A 13,442-nucleotide genomic window follows, 5' to 3' on the forward strand; every position below is an offset into this window, starting at 1 on the left:
CAGAGGAGCAGGTGGGGGTGGGTGCCGGTCTGTGTGTGTGTGTTACACCACCCTCTTCACGGTTGTGCACCTCAGATTATCAGACGCTAATCTGAGGATTAGCGGCCTAGGAGCTGCCGTTGCTTGTGCCCTTGTTAGACCACACCACCTACAGGCCACATGGTATCATCACGTCAATTTTGCAGTTTCTATGCAGCACGTTTATTAATTTATGATATGATATTAGGCGGCTCAGTGGGGCACTGGGTAGCACATCCGCCTCACAGTTAGGAGGGTGCGGGTTCGATTCCACCTCCGGCCCTCCCTGTGCGGAGTTTGCATGTTCTCCCCGGGCCTGCGTGGGTTTTCTCTGGGCACTCCGGTTTCCTCCCACATCCCAAAAACTTGCTTGGTAGGCCCATTGAAGACTCCAAATTGTCTCTAGGTGTGAGTGCGAGTGCAAATGGTTGTTTGTCTCTGTGTGCCCTGCGATCGGCTGGCAACCGGTTCAGCGTGTCCCCCGCCTACTGCCCGATGACGGCTGGGATAGGCTCCAGCACTCCCGCGACCCTCGTGGGGATTAAGCGGTTCAGAAAATGGATGGATGGATGGATGGATGATAGTTATTTTGGTCATCACTCAATTTAAAAAAAGCAACAGAGGCTTCAAACTGTTTAATGCCACTTGCAGTTGAAGTATAAATATGGAAGTCTCAAATGTGATCATAACATGTCTACTTAGTACATCTAAAAAATAAAACTCACACTCACAAAAAAACTTTCATGTAAATAATGATAATTGAGACCTTCAACGTCATCTCACGTGGTTTCCTGGGCTTCAGCCTGCTGCGCTACATACTGCTGCAACAGCGCCGTCAGGTGGGTGGGGTGCTGCCGCAGCAGGGTGCTGGTTTGCGAAACAATCAAGCTCAAGCCGCTCACCAGCTCGCCCTGGACCACGCTGACTGACGGCAGCTTGGCGTAGCTCGCCACGCCCTGCACACTCAGCAGCGTGTTCTCCACACATGCTCCTGTAAGAGACAATTTAAAATCTCAAAAGACCGCCTGAATGCTTCAAACATTTTAAATAATCAAATGCTGGTACTGTAAAACGCTCCAGAGACTTTGACTCAAAAAAATGAAAGGTACCTAGTAGAATCATTTGCGGGCTGACCCGCAGCGTGGACAGCATTTCTTTCACTTTAGGCTCTTTGCTGACAAACAGTACGGTGGGTCCGATGAACAGGGGAGCCAAGTTGCTGTAAATGCTCTCGCTGAGGAAGGAACGCATCACCTGCACACGAGCACGGAAGGACATTACGTGACAGTTTTTGAGCAAAGGCAGACACTGTGGATTAAAGCAACATAATCTAATAACAATTCTCGACAACAACGTAGAGCCTAGAGCTGAGTTTTTACATCCTGGTTGTTGTATTTGTTTACCTGGTTGGGGAAGAACTTGACCTTAATATCATGCTTGTGGAACCTGTTCTTGAGCATCATCATGTCATCAGAGGTGGAGCCATTATTCTGTGCCACAGCCACCATCTTGCAGTCACGGAAGACCTCCTCCAGGTCTTGCTTCAGCAACTTTATCAAGTGACTCTCCTGGACACAAAGAACTTTTAGTGATACATCCTCTTGAGCTGCGTAACGGTGACATTATGTTTACTCAAAAAGGATTGTTACCTGCTCCTGGACCACGACTGTTTCAGGTGGGTACGCGCCGGGGGGAGCCGGCGGCTTTGGGGGAATGTACTCTGTCACAGCCATCAACTTCTGTTTAAGGAAGTGCATTGGTTTTCTGTGGCGGGTGACAGCCCTGGAGCCATGCCGAATGGTCTGAGTTAGGGGGAGCCATCCTGGAAGATAAACATCTACATGAACGCCGGATAGTGTCTTCTTCTTCTGTAGTGACAGCAATGACGTATTAAAGGGGCGACGGAGTAGTATTTACATCGATAAGTACAATACATATGTGTATAAAGACAACTACTGATTAAAAAGGTCAGCAGTGAGTGAATTATTCCGAAAACTACCGTAGTGCTACCGCCTGTAGTAACAGCAGTAATACTACAACATGCTATGAGCTAAACGCACATCAGTTAGCTGGAATTTAGCAGTAGTTTAGCGATCGCCGGGGGGAAAAAATGTCTATAGATTTTTTTATATTATAAAAGCTCGCATTATCGCTACTCCGTTACGATGAAAGCTGCAGTGAATGCGCTCTATAAATTAAGATTATATTGTATTACCTGTTTTAGGTAGTAATATTGCACACAAGGTCGTCGCCATATTTGACAGGAAGTGTATTGCGGAAGTGACGTAATGCCACGGGCATAATAGCGGTGATATTTTTTATAAGTGTAGTAGTATTAGCAGACCATGACTAATACACGTAAATACCACTACTAAAGACTTCCACATTTGCTTTTCTACATGTCCGCGGTCATCCTTTTTGAAAGTCATCGAGACGATAATCCATGAACCATTGGTTTGGGTATGACACTACGTATACAGTATTATTTTGCTGTCAACCAAATGCTGAAGCTAAACGAAGTTATACATTAACGTCAGTAACAAAACTTACGCAATATTTTTGCGTAACGCTAACTCGTTACGTCACATGGGCGACAGGCATGAGGCGCATACTGTCATTGGGACCGACTGTATTATTTATTCGGCCAAATTGCGCTTTCCTTTCGCCTCCGACTGCGTGCAAACCGAGCGTCTTTGCACATTTTTTTTGCCGACAGTCGACGCGTGACAGCTCCAGCATGGATCTCAGTGACATGAGGAAGAAATACAAAGGAGACGAGGAGGTGAGCATTGCAATAACACTGAAGTCGTTCTTATGGATATCTTATTGAGATCCTAAAAATTGCGTATGTCTCCATTAATGCACATGCACGCTCTGCTACACTAATGAGGCGTTGAGGGTCTGTAGGAACAAATGAATATCACTGACAGTAGAATTGTGTTCATTTCAGTGTTTTGAGGAGAACCAGCTATCTTCTCTGGACCCAATTAAGCAGTTTGGAAGCTGGTTCGGTGAAGCCACCCAGTGTCCTGAGATTGGAGAGGCCAACGCCATGTGCATCGCCACGGCAACCAAGTGAGCAACCTCTTGCATGCATGTTCACAACTATGGTGAAACCTTTTACTTCAAAGTAAGTTGCGACTTTAAAAATAAATACTCAAGTATAGATACCTGAAATTTTTTTTCGCCTGCGTCAGAGACGGACGCCCGTCGGCCCGCATGGTTCTGCTTAAAGGTTACAGCGACAATGGATTCCGATTCTTCACCAACTACGAGAGCCGCAAGGGAAGGGAGCTGGTTAGTAGCTGCGACCTTTGACCTTTTGCATCCTCCAATCTCACCGTAATCATGCTGCCGTTCATCCACAGGAGGGCAACCCTTACGCCTGTCTCGTCTTCTACTGGGAGCCTTTGAACAGACAGGTGAGACAAAATCTCCTCTCTCTCTTTGTGTTGATCGATTTCCAACTTTTGTCCCCGGCAGATCCGCATTGAGGGCGAGGTGGAGCGAATCCCCTATCAGAGCTCTTGTGATTATTTCCACTCACGGCCAAAAAGCAGCCAGATCGGGGCGGTGGTGAGCCGGCAGAGCACGCCGGTTCCCAACAGAGACGTAAGAAGAACCAAAAGCAACACGCTCCTCAAACATTAATTTTTCACTGTAAGTTCATCATGTCGTTTTAGTTCCTGAGGGAGAAAAACGCAGAGCTAGAGGAAAAGTATAAGGACACACAAGTGCCGATGCCAGACTACTGGTGAGTAGCATTTCATTGCCCGGATTATATTTGACATTCACAGAAGCTGCTGTTCTGTTGTTTACCATGCATTTTCCTTCCGTCTACTAGGGGGGGCTATGTGGTGAAACCCCAGCTGATAGAGTTCTGGCAGGGTCAAACCAACAGGCTCCACGACCGCATCGTCTTCACAAAAGTGGCTGCAGACGCTGAGCTAGGCGAGCATCAGCGGCGTGGAGAAGGTTGCTGGGCTTATCAGCGACTCTCGCCGTGATCACCCGTCATCGGCGGCATCGAACCGCAGAAGCTCCATCCTGACTTTACTTGAGTGCTTTTTATTCTCCATAATGAGCAACATTAAAACACAGTAGTCTAGTAGGCCCAAGTGTTCATCAGAAAGGTACTACTTGTAATGCAAATAGAAAATAGTGAAAATGAATCAATAATTGACGCCTTTAGCAGCCCAGGCTAAACTTAGCTCCTTCCCAAAATACAAGCATGTCTCTCGGTTAGGAGGTGCCTCTCCAACATACTTCCTTGACACCAATGACAACTGTCCTACTTAAACAAGGTGATGGTGCTATCTTGTGGCCTCCAAATAAAAAGTACAAGCAACTCCACTAGGTGAATTTGTCAATTGCAAAGTATTCAGCTGTCCTCTGGGCTTTGTCAAAGCGCCGCTGATTGTGTCCACTGTGAGTAATTAGACATGTTTCACGTTCATGAATAAATGAACGGTTTGCTAAGACTGGCGTCAGTGAGCAATTTGTTGCCAGCAGGTGACAGCAGTGCCATCTTGGAGTATGACTTGCCAACCAGTGGGACATCGTCAGGTGGGCAGCAGGAAATAATCCAATTACATTTAATCAGTCTAAAAATGACTCGTTTGGATTTCCATGTGTGTTTAATCAGTACATGTTGGGTCGCATGAGGTTTTGGTTTAATGGCGTGCTATAAATAGTGTGTCTGGAATACAGCATTAAAGGATGACGTGATTGAAATTTGCAGGAATTTTTAAAAAGTTGACATTTCTAAGCAGGAACTGCATTGAGCACGCGCACAGGTGGTTTGGTTTGCCCCCCCTCTCTTCACGCGGTGGCGTGTGCAATATCGCAGCCGCATTAGAAAAGAAGGTAGAGAGAGCATCAGCTCCCCGTGCAGGTTCGGCGTGACGGGCACGGCACGGAAAGTTTCCACGCTCCGTTCCTCTGCAGCTACTGTAAGTCTGATCTTTGTTTTTTTCTTTTGTGAAACTTGTAAAATTGCAGTGAATGATTTACCTTATTGTGAATTATTTGTGAATTGTGAGAAGAGATGTGCTCACGCAATTCCTACTCCTCGGGCAAAGATTGAAGGAAAATGCCCGTCTTATTCCAAAATCGAATTCGCAGGTAGACAGCCTGAGAGTACTTTCACATTCAAGAAGCTTCTTAAAGTATTTTCTTGACAGTATATGATTACCTCCTTGAAAATTGTTTTGAAAATACACCTCTTCATTTATCTGTCTCGAGACTTTCTGTAACTGATAAATAGGATTCCATTTATGTTCAATTTGCGGCTCAAGATGCAGCTGGTACCATTGAGAACGGCAATTATGCCGTCACTTCTTTTCTTGGAGCATTTTGAAAGCCAAACTTTATCTATCTCTATCTCTATCTATAAGAAACGGAAAAAGCCGAAGCTCTGTCTCTCTGTCTCTCTGTCTCTGTCTCTCTCTCTGTGTCTCTGTCTCTCTCTTTCTCTCTCTTTCTCTCTCTGTCTCTCTCTGTCTCTCTCTCTCTCTGTCTCTCTCTCTCTCTCTCTGTCTCTCTCTCTCTCTCTGTCTCTCTCTCTCTGTCTCTCTCTCTCTCTCTCTCTCTCTCTCTCTCTCTCTCTCTCTCTCTCTCTCTCTCTCTCTCTCTCTCTCTCCTAAACATTTTACTGAAATGATTTTTGGGGGATTTTATTCAACCTTTATTCAGCCCAACATGTCGATTGAGCGCATTTGAGCCCAGTCAATAAATAATGTCTCAAAGTTAATGGCACCCAAGTGTCTTTTTACAATTGACTGAATGTGGTGTGCATGCTTTGCAGCAAATGCTTCATATTTGTGTTTTCGCCTTCAGTGTGCAAGAACAAATCAATCACAATGGCTACAGCGGAAGACATCATGGCCGTGATTTGTCTGACGCTTGTCAAGCTGCCCATGGTAAGTTTGGTTTTGGACCTTTTTATGAGGAAAGTCTTATAAGCATGAAAGACAGACCATTGCAGAAGGTTTGTAAGCAATGGCAGAACGTCAGTGTCTATCAATAACCTTGAAACTTCAACTTTTCCCATTGAAATGAATTAAAATGCTGTTAAGCCCAAAATCCAAAATATTGACCAAAAGAAAAAAGCGTGACCCGGGCCTACGCGTGACCTCACTATCAAGAGGTCAACATCACGCCCAGACTTTGGTAATCATGGCATGAATGGATGAATCAAACATGAAACGCTGCAGTCAAGATACAATGAGTCTTTTCTCTCGGGGGCATATAATTACAGATTGACATGGCCGGCGGAAAAGTGTTAGAAGAAACCTACCACAAGTGGTTACAGTATAAGGACGACTGCATCAAGATGATTGAAAATGAGCCTCTACCTGAAGGTATGGAGATGTTTGGCATATCTTGCAAATTGCAATGAGGCATGTAAATGTCAATTTACCTTGTCTTTGTCTTGCCTTTTGGAGATGGCTTGTTTTGCAACAGGACCTTTGATAGATACGCCTGCTGGCCAGATGCTCCTGCTGGATCTCTTGTGAACATCTCCTGTCCTTTCTACCTGCCCTGGTATGATCAAGGTATACAGTTGTAGAGAATTGCAATTTGAATTGTTAGTAAGCAAAATCATTTTGTCATTTTTTCTTTTCGTTTCAGTGTCGCACGGCGTGGTGCTGCGCCGCTGCGGCACCGACGGTTTTTGGGAGCGTGATGAGAAGGGCCACGTGTGGAGAGATAAGTCCCAGTGTGAAGAGGAAAAAGAGGTGGCATCCCAGGAGGTACAAAAGTTTGAAAAAAAGAAAATTGTTTTCTGTCAACCAGTGAATGGCATTCCTGAACAGATTTGTAGCTCTTTGTAATTGACACCATTTCAAACTAATATGTCGCCATCTAGTCGTTGACTGTGGAATTACACCACAAGGTGGCAACATTTGGACCTAAACAGAGTTATTCACTTTACAAAAAACGACTTTTATATTGGATGTGACACAACCTGTTCTGCTGACTAAGATTTGTTGGAATGGTTTTCCAGATGTGGCTCAAAAAAATGATGTTGAGCTTCAGGACGTTGTACACGGTGGGCTACTCCCTTTCTCTCCTCACTCTCGTTACTGCTCTTGTTATTCTACTGAGCTTCAGGTAAACCACCAAACAATTTTCAGTACTGCTATTGTTCTCCAGGAAGCCATTTGAGCATTTATTCGATTCTCAAAAAGGAAACTGCGTTGCACGCGGAACTACATCCACGTCAACCTCTTCCTGTCCTTCATCTTGCGAGCCGTGTCCGTCATCGTGAAGGACACCATGCTGGAACGACACTGGGGACGTGAGATCGTGAAACCCGGCGACGTGAGCGAGATGCTCAGTCATCAGGTGGGCGTGGCTTCTCGCCATCGGTCAAATATGAACTGACATTTCGCTTTTTTTCCGTTTCCTCAGGCTGCTATCGGTTGTCGGATAGCTCAGGCGCTGATGCAATACTGCGTGCTGGCCAACCACTACTGGTTCTTTGGAGAAGCCATTTATTTGTACTCGGTGCTGATTGCCTCGGTCCTCATCGACAGTAACAAATATTTGCCTTACATCTGTCTCGGCTGGGGTAAGCATCGTCGATGGTGATTACTATGGAAGAGCAGGTAAAACAACAGATTTTTATGATGTAGGAACTCCGCTTCTCTTTGTGGTTCCCTGGGTGGTGATGAAGATTCTGAAAGAAAACAAAGAGTAAGTGAGCGAGCGTACATGGCTGTCTAAAGCAGAATTGACTCATGGTTGTTTGTTCCTAGATGTTGGGCTGTCAACGAGAACATGAACTACTGGTGGATCATTCGTTCGCCCATTCTTTTTGCTTCGCTCGTAAGTAGGAGACTCGGGACGCTCGCCCCTCCCCTCGCCACGCCAAACTCAAAACCGTGTTTTTTTACGCACTAACTACAGATCAATTTCCTGATATTTGTGAAGATTCTGAAGGTTATTCTATCCAAGCTACGAGCCAACAACCAGAGTGACTATTACAGTTACAAACGCCGGCAAGTCGTGAAGATGTAGCTCGTAATTATAATGGTGAATTTAACTTTGAAACCAGGCTGCTGTTTATTTCACCTGACTAGGCTCGCCAAGGCGACGCTGACCTTGATTCCCTTGTTTGGCACTCATGAGGTCATCTTCATCTTTGTCACGGATGAACAAACGGCAGGAGTTCTGCGCTACTTTAAAGTCTTCTTCTCACTTTTTCTCAATTCGTTTCAGGTAGATCACCACGGCTGCTTAATGTACTTCACAATGTCACAGTCAAATTGAATTCTTTCATTTTTGCAGGGCTTTCTCGTGGCGGTTCTTTACTGCTATGCAAACAAAGAGGTTGGTTTGTTTTTTTTCAACCCATGTGGAGAAATAGGACAGAATTCTCACATTTTTATAATCAAACTCAGACGCTAAATCACTCCCATCACTTTTGTTGTGTACAGGTGAGGGAAGAGTTGAAGAGGAAAGTGCGCATCTGGACGACAGAAACACGGCTCGTGTGCTGTGGACAGTGACTAGCCGGCGTCAAAACCCGCGTGAACACTTTTTCTATCGCCACAGTGCCAGAAAGTAACAGATCCTCCGATAGCACAAGTTGGCCATCGCCCACCTCCGACAGTTCCCTATTCCAACGTCACATTCAGAGGGCTGACCAGTGTCATGAGGCCTCACTGTTACAATGTCCCGCAGCTATAACGGGCGATGCCGCCCCGCGGCGTGCAGATGGCCATGACGCCGTGCTGGTAATATCAACAGGCATGCAGGTGTCGTTCCAAATTCATCTTCAGGACCCTGTGGAGTCACTTCCACATGTTGCTGATTTAGAGTCAGACTAAACACTGTAATTATGGTTCATTTGAAAATATTGTATGATTTGTTTTTGGAAGGGGTAAAATCGTTGTTATTTAACATGTCTTGTCACTGGTTATAAAGTCTTGTGATAATGTATTTAGCAAGCTCTTAATTGTTGTCTTGTAGTGGGTTGACATAATTCACCCGGAACCTAAGTTCACGTTGCCGAGTTCCGGTGGGATGGTTTACACGTGTGGGAGTTTCCGGTTTAGAGTAGTGTGTTAGGATCTCGAAGGGAAAAGAGTCGGCCCGTGGTTGAGAGAAGCAAGTTATAAATGTCATTAAAACAACTGCCGTTGGCACCGTCATTTATCACTCCGCCTCCGACTCCAGTCCTTGCACACCACACTGGTGACCCTGACGTCAGTCCCGCTGAGGATTCCGGGACTGAACAGAATACCGAGCGAGACGGCATGGCGCATTCCGCCGTCCTTAGGCTGCCTGAGTTTTGGGAGACTTCTGCAGCAACGTGGTTCGCACAGGCGGAGGCTCAGTTCGCCCTCCGGGGAATTACGGATGACGCCACATGCTACTACCACATTGTCTCGGCACTCGGAAGCTCCACCGCGGCCAGAGCCGTAAGTTTCATCACTTCCCCTCCGGCCCAGGATAAATATGCAGGGCTCAAGGCTTATCTCCTCAGGATTTTTGAACTGTCGCGATCCGAACGAGCCCGGCGCCTGCTTGCTATTCAAGGCATGGGGGACAGCAAACCCTCTGAACACATGGAGATGATGTTAAACCTGCTGGGTGGGGAAGAGCCGAATTTTCTTTTCATTGAACTGTTTCTGCGACATATGCCGCCGCACGTCCAAACGGCCCTCGCAAATACGACTATTACGGAGCCGCGTGCTCTGGCGGAGGAAGCGGACCGTTTCTACTTGGCCACCCAGCGTTTCGCCCCTGGTGTGCTGGCCCCAACACGCAGCTACACGTCCCCAAGCGCTGGCGTTTCCCCTGGCAGAGGACACGCTGCAACTGACGGCCGCGCCAGCACAGGTTTGTGCTACTTCCATGCACGTTTTGGCGCCAAGGCTAAAAGGTGCCGCTCCCCTTGCAACTTCAACACGACGGGAAACGCCAAAGCCTGCGCTCAGTAGTGGCCGTGACCGCAGGCAAAAAGAACCGGCTGCTGTTCATTGAGGACTCCCTCTCTGGTCGCAGATTCCTCTGTGACACCGGTGCCCAGAGGAGCGTCCTGCCGGCTACGGTGGACGACGCCGCTGGAGGGTTGCACGGCCCGCCCTTAACATCCGCCAACGACACCCCCATCAGGACGTACGGCACAAAGACTGTGGACGTATGTTTCGGGGGTCAGCGTTTCACATGGGACTTTGTCACCGCCGACATCTCCTTCCCCCTGCTCGGCGCAGATTTTTTGTGCGCCCACGGACTGCTCGTGGATGTTAAGAATGGCCGCCTGGTGGACGCGTTAACCTTCTCCTCTTTCGCATGTGTCCGCGATGAGGGGAATTATGTGAGTCTCTCTAGTTCGCTCTCCGAGGGCGACGTGTACCAGAAACTCCTCGGGGAGTTCCCCAGCCTTACACAGCCCACTTTTGCCGCCACCACAGCTAAACATGGGGTCGAGCACCACATCGAGACCAAAGGCCCCCCCATCTACGCTAGGGCCCGACGGCTCAACCCGGAGAGACTGACGATTGCTCGGGCCGAGTTCGCCAACATGGAACGCCTTGGCATTATTCGCCGCTCTGACAGCCCGTGGGCCTCCCCACTCCACATGGTGCCTAAGCCAGACGGTGGTTGGCGCCCGTGTGGCGACTACCGCCGCCTCAATGATGCCACCACGCCCGACCGCTACCCGGTCCCCCATGTTCAGGACTTTTCGGTACATCTAGCAGGGAAGCACCTGTTCTCCAAGGTGGACCTGGTGCGGGGTTATCACCAAGTCCCAGTGCACCCTGCTGACATCCCTAAAACGGCAGTGGTGACTCCTTTCGGGCTTTTCGAGTTTCTTAGGATGCCCTTCGGCCTGAAAAATGCGGCCCAGTCCTTCCAGCGGTTGATGGACTCTGCGCTTAGGGACATGCCTTTCATCTTCGTCTACTTGGACGATGTCCTCGTCGCCAGCTCCTCGGAGGAGGAGCATGCGGCACACCTGCGGGCCCTTTTCACAAGGCTCGACCAGCATGGCCTGATAATTAACCCGGCGAAGTGCGTCTTCGGAGTGCCGTCGATCCAGTTTCTTGGGCATCTCATCGGCAGTAATGGGGCCACCCCCCTCCCGACAAAGGTGGAGGCGGTCTCCGCTTTTCCCCGCCCACGTTCGGCCCGGGGGCTCCGGGAGTTCCTTGGGATGGTTACATTCTACCACCGATTCATACGCCGGGCGGCCCACATTATGCACCCACTGTATGAGGCCCTTAAGGGTAAAACCCCCAACCAGGACATCGACTGGACCCCCGAGGGGATCAAGGCTTTCGAGGATACTAAGGCTGCGCTGTGCCAGGCCACCATGTTGGTCCACCCGTCGCCTGGAGCCCCGGTCGCCCTCACGACCGACGCATCTGACTACGCAGTTGGTGCTGTATTTGAGCAGTGGGTTGGTGGCGCCTGGCAACCGCTCGCCTTTTTCAGCCGCCAGCTGGTCCCTAGAGAGCGCAAATACAGCACATTCGACAGGGAGCTACTCGGCGTCTGGTTGGCGATCCGCCATTTCCGCTCCATCCTGGAAGGCCGTGAGTTTACGGTTTTCGTCGACCACAAACCCCTCACGTTCTCTATGTCCAAGGTGGCTGAGCCATGGTCCGCCCGCCAGCAGCGTCAGCTGTCTTTTATCTCCGAGTACACCACAGATATCAGACACATCGCCGGCAAGTCCAACGTGGTCGCCGATTGCCTCTCTAGAGCGGTCATCCACACGGTTCAGCTGGGGCTCGACTACTCAGGTATGAGTGCTGACCAAGCCTCAGATCCTGGGATCCAGTCGCTCAGAGACTCGGACACTGGGCTGCGTCTGGAGGAGGTCGCGGTTGGCGACTCAGGTGTCAGGCTGTGGTGCGACCTCTCCACCGGCCAACCTAGACCACTTGTCCCTGCCGGCTGGCAGCGGGCTGTCTTTGAGGCGATACACGGCCTGTCCCATCCTGGCAGAAAAGCGTCCGTGAGGCTGGTGGCTCAGAAGTGCGTCTGGAAAGGGCTGAAGAGGGACGTGCGGGCCTGGGTCGACTCGTGTGTGGCTTGTCAGCGTGCGAAGGTGCACCGCCATACCAAGGCCCCGTTGGAGCCGTTCACTGTCCCCGAGAGGAGGTTCGACCACGTCAACATCGACCTTGTGGGCCCGCTCCCCCCTTCCCATGGTTTCACCTACCTCCTCACCATGGTGGACAGGACGACCCGTTGGCCTGAGGCCGTCCCCCTCTCCTCAACCTCGGCTGCTGACGTGGCCCGGGCGTTTATTGGCACATGGGTCGCGCGCTTTGGAACACCTTCAGACCTCTCCTCGGACCGGGGTGCACAGTTTACTTCCGAGATCTGGAATGTGGTTGCTGGAGGCTTGGGCGTCAAGCTGCACCGCACCACCGCTTATCACCCCCAGGCTAACGGACTGTGCGAGCGGTTCCACCGCTCCATGAAGGCTGCTCTACGCGCCAGTCTGGTGGATGGCAACTGGGTGGACAGACTTCCCTGGGTCATGCTGGGCCTCAGGACGGCCCCTAAGGAGGACTTGCAGTCCTCGTCTGCTGAGCTTGTCTACGGCCAGGTACTACGTGTGCCTGGGGACTTCATTCCGGACGCCACAACGCCTTGGTCGGCGGCCGGGCAGCGGTCCTCCCTGCTGGAAGTTGCCGGGACGTTCGCACCTGTCCCCACGTCACGGCACTGCACCCCTGTTTCCCGGGTGCCCGCCAACCTACGCTCGGCGGGTTTTGTGTTCATCCGCCACGACGCCCACCGCGGGCCGTTGCGTCCGCCTTACGACGGGCCTTTTAGGGTTTTGCAGCACGGGAGTAAGAGCATGGTCGTGGACATCGGCGGTAGGCCTGAGACTATCTCGGTTGATAGGATTAAGCCTGCCCACGTGGATGTTTCCCGGACATTGGAATTGGCGCAGGCCCCACGCCGCGGACGCCCCCCAGCGCCTCGCCCCTCCGACCTGACCGTGCCCCTGCCTGCCCGACCGCCAACGCGACCGTCCAGCCCAGCGGTCTTTCCGGCGGCGCCCCCTACCCTTGACCCCCTGCCAGCCCCTGCCACCTACACCCGTTGTGGTCGGTCTGTCGTTCCTTTCCGGCGCGGGGATTTTGACTATGGGTGAATTCTGGGGGGGCATGTGTAGTGGGTTGACATAATTCACCCGGAACCTAAGTTCACGTTGCCGAGTTCCGGTGGGATGGTTTACACGTGTGGGAGTTTCCGGTTTAGAGTAGTGTGTTAGGATCTCGAAGGGAAAAGAGTCGGCCCGTGGTTGAGAGAAGCAAGTTATAAATGTCATTAAAACAACTGCCGTTGGCACCGTCATTTATCACTCCGCCTCCGACTCCAGTCCTTGCACACCACAGTCTCAGTGAAACTAAAAATTGATTATAATTTAATGTGTGCTCGTGGAA

General features: G+C 50.1%; 3 protein-coding genes across 6 annotated transcripts; 2 read left to right on the plus strand and 1 right to left on the minus strand.

Moving 5' to 3' along the window:
* Nucleotides 1-9: 9 nt before the first annotated feature.
* mrpl10 (mitochondrial ribosomal protein L10) lies at nt 10-2,372 on the minus strand. 2 transcript variants are annotated; one of them, XM_061264265.1, is made up of 6 exons: nt 2,234-2,372; nt 1,668-1,840; nt 1,422-1,586; nt 1,128-1,272; nt 785-1,009; nt 10-148 (listed from the first exon to the last, which is right to left on the minus strand). In XM_061264265.1, exons 1-5 carry the CDS (start codon nt 2,271-2,273, stop codon nt 798-800), a joined length of 735 nt encoding a protein of 244 aa, XP_061120249.1. In that variant the 5' UTR covers nt 2,274-2,372; the 3' UTR covers nt 10-148; nt 785-797. The 2 variants fall into 2 exon arrangements, with proteins under 2 accessions (XP_061120249.1, XP_061120248.1); XM_061264264.1 differs by lacking the exon at nt 10-148 and having other exon boundaries at nt 639-1,009.
* On the plus strand, nt 1,508-4,499 carry pnpo (pyridoxamine 5'-phosphate oxidase). Of its 3 annotated transcripts, none has more exons than XM_061264260.1 (8): nt 1,508-1,693; nt 2,735-2,800; nt 2,969-3,093; nt 3,216-3,315; nt 3,387-3,440; nt 3,502-3,630; nt 3,702-3,772; nt 3,863-4,499. In XM_061264260.1, exons 1-8 carry the CDS (start codon nt 1,643-1,645, stop codon nt 4,023-4,025), a joined length of 759 nt encoding a protein of 252 aa, XP_061120244.1. In that variant the 5' UTR covers nt 1,508-1,642; the 3' UTR covers nt 4,026-4,499. The 3 variants fall into 3 exon arrangements, with proteins under 3 accessions (XP_061120244.1, XP_061120245.1, XP_061120246.1); XM_061264262.1 differs by lacking the exon at nt 1,508-1,693 and adding an exon at nt 2,336-2,478; XM_061264261.1 differs by lacking the exon at nt 2,735-2,800.
* Nucleotides 4,500-6,140: 1,641 nt separating this feature from the next.
* On the plus strand, nt 6,141-8,967 carry LOC133143020 (glucagon receptor-like). The gene is made up of 11 exons (XM_061264746.1): nt 6,141-6,380; nt 6,465-6,575; nt 6,652-6,773; nt 7,028-7,134; nt 7,212-7,368; nt 7,435-7,594; nt 7,659-7,719; nt 7,782-7,851; nt 7,933-8,244; nt 8,314-8,355; nt 8,463-8,967. Exons 1-9 carry the CDS (start codon nt 6,284-6,286, stop codon nt 8,041-8,043), a joined length of 996 nt encoding a protein of 331 aa, XP_061120730.1. The 5' UTR covers nt 6,141-6,283; the 3' UTR covers nt 8,044-8,244; nt 8,314-8,355; nt 8,463-8,967.
* The last annotated feature ends 4,475 nt before the right edge of the window (nt 8,968-13,442 follow it).

The sequence above is a fragment of the Syngnathus typhle genome, linkage group LG18 (genome assembly GCF_033458585.1).
Source record: "Syngnathus typhle isolate RoL2023-S1 ecotype Sweden linkage group LG18, RoL_Styp_1.0, whole genome shotgun sequence".
Lineage (NCBI taxonomy): Eukaryota > Metazoa > Chordata > Actinopteri > Syngnathiformes > Syngnathidae > Syngnathus > Syngnathus typhle.

Coding starts and splice junctions, on each gene's coding strand:
- pnpo (XM_061264260.1), top strand. CDS start 1,643: ATGTTTACTCAAAAAGGATTGTTACCTGCTCCTGGACCACGACTGTTT. Junction 3,441..3,501: donor GGGAGCCTTTGAACAGACAG/GTGAGACAAAAT, acceptor TGTCCCCGGCAG/ATCCGCATTGAGGGCGAGGT. Junction 3,631..3,701: donor CGCCGGTTCCCAACAGAGAC/GTAAGAAGAACC, acceptor ATGTCGTTTTAG/TTCCTGAGGGAGAAAAACGC.
- mrpl10 (XM_061264265.1), bottom strand. CDS start 2,273: ATGGCGACGACCTTGTGTGCAATATTACTACCTAAAACAG. Junction 1,841..2,233: donor AATATTACTACCTAAAACAG/GTAATACAATAT, acceptor TTTATCTTCCAG/GATGGCTCCCCCTAACTCAG. Junction 1,010..1,127: donor CCCGCAAATGATTCTACTAG/GTACCTTTCATT, acceptor TGTCTCTTACAG/GAGCATGTGTGGAGAACACG.
- LOC133143020 (XM_061264746.1), top strand. CDS start 6,284: ATGGCCGGCGGAAAAGTGTTAGAAGAAACCTACCACAAGTGGTTACAG. Junction 6,381..6,464: donor AAATGAGCCTCTACCTGAAG/GTATGGAGATGT, acceptor TGCCTTTTGGAG/ATGGCTTGTTTTGCAACAGG. Junction 7,595..7,658: donor TTACATCTGTCTCGGCTGGG/GTAAGCATCGTC, acceptor TTTATGATGTAG/GAACTCCGCTTCTCTTTGTG.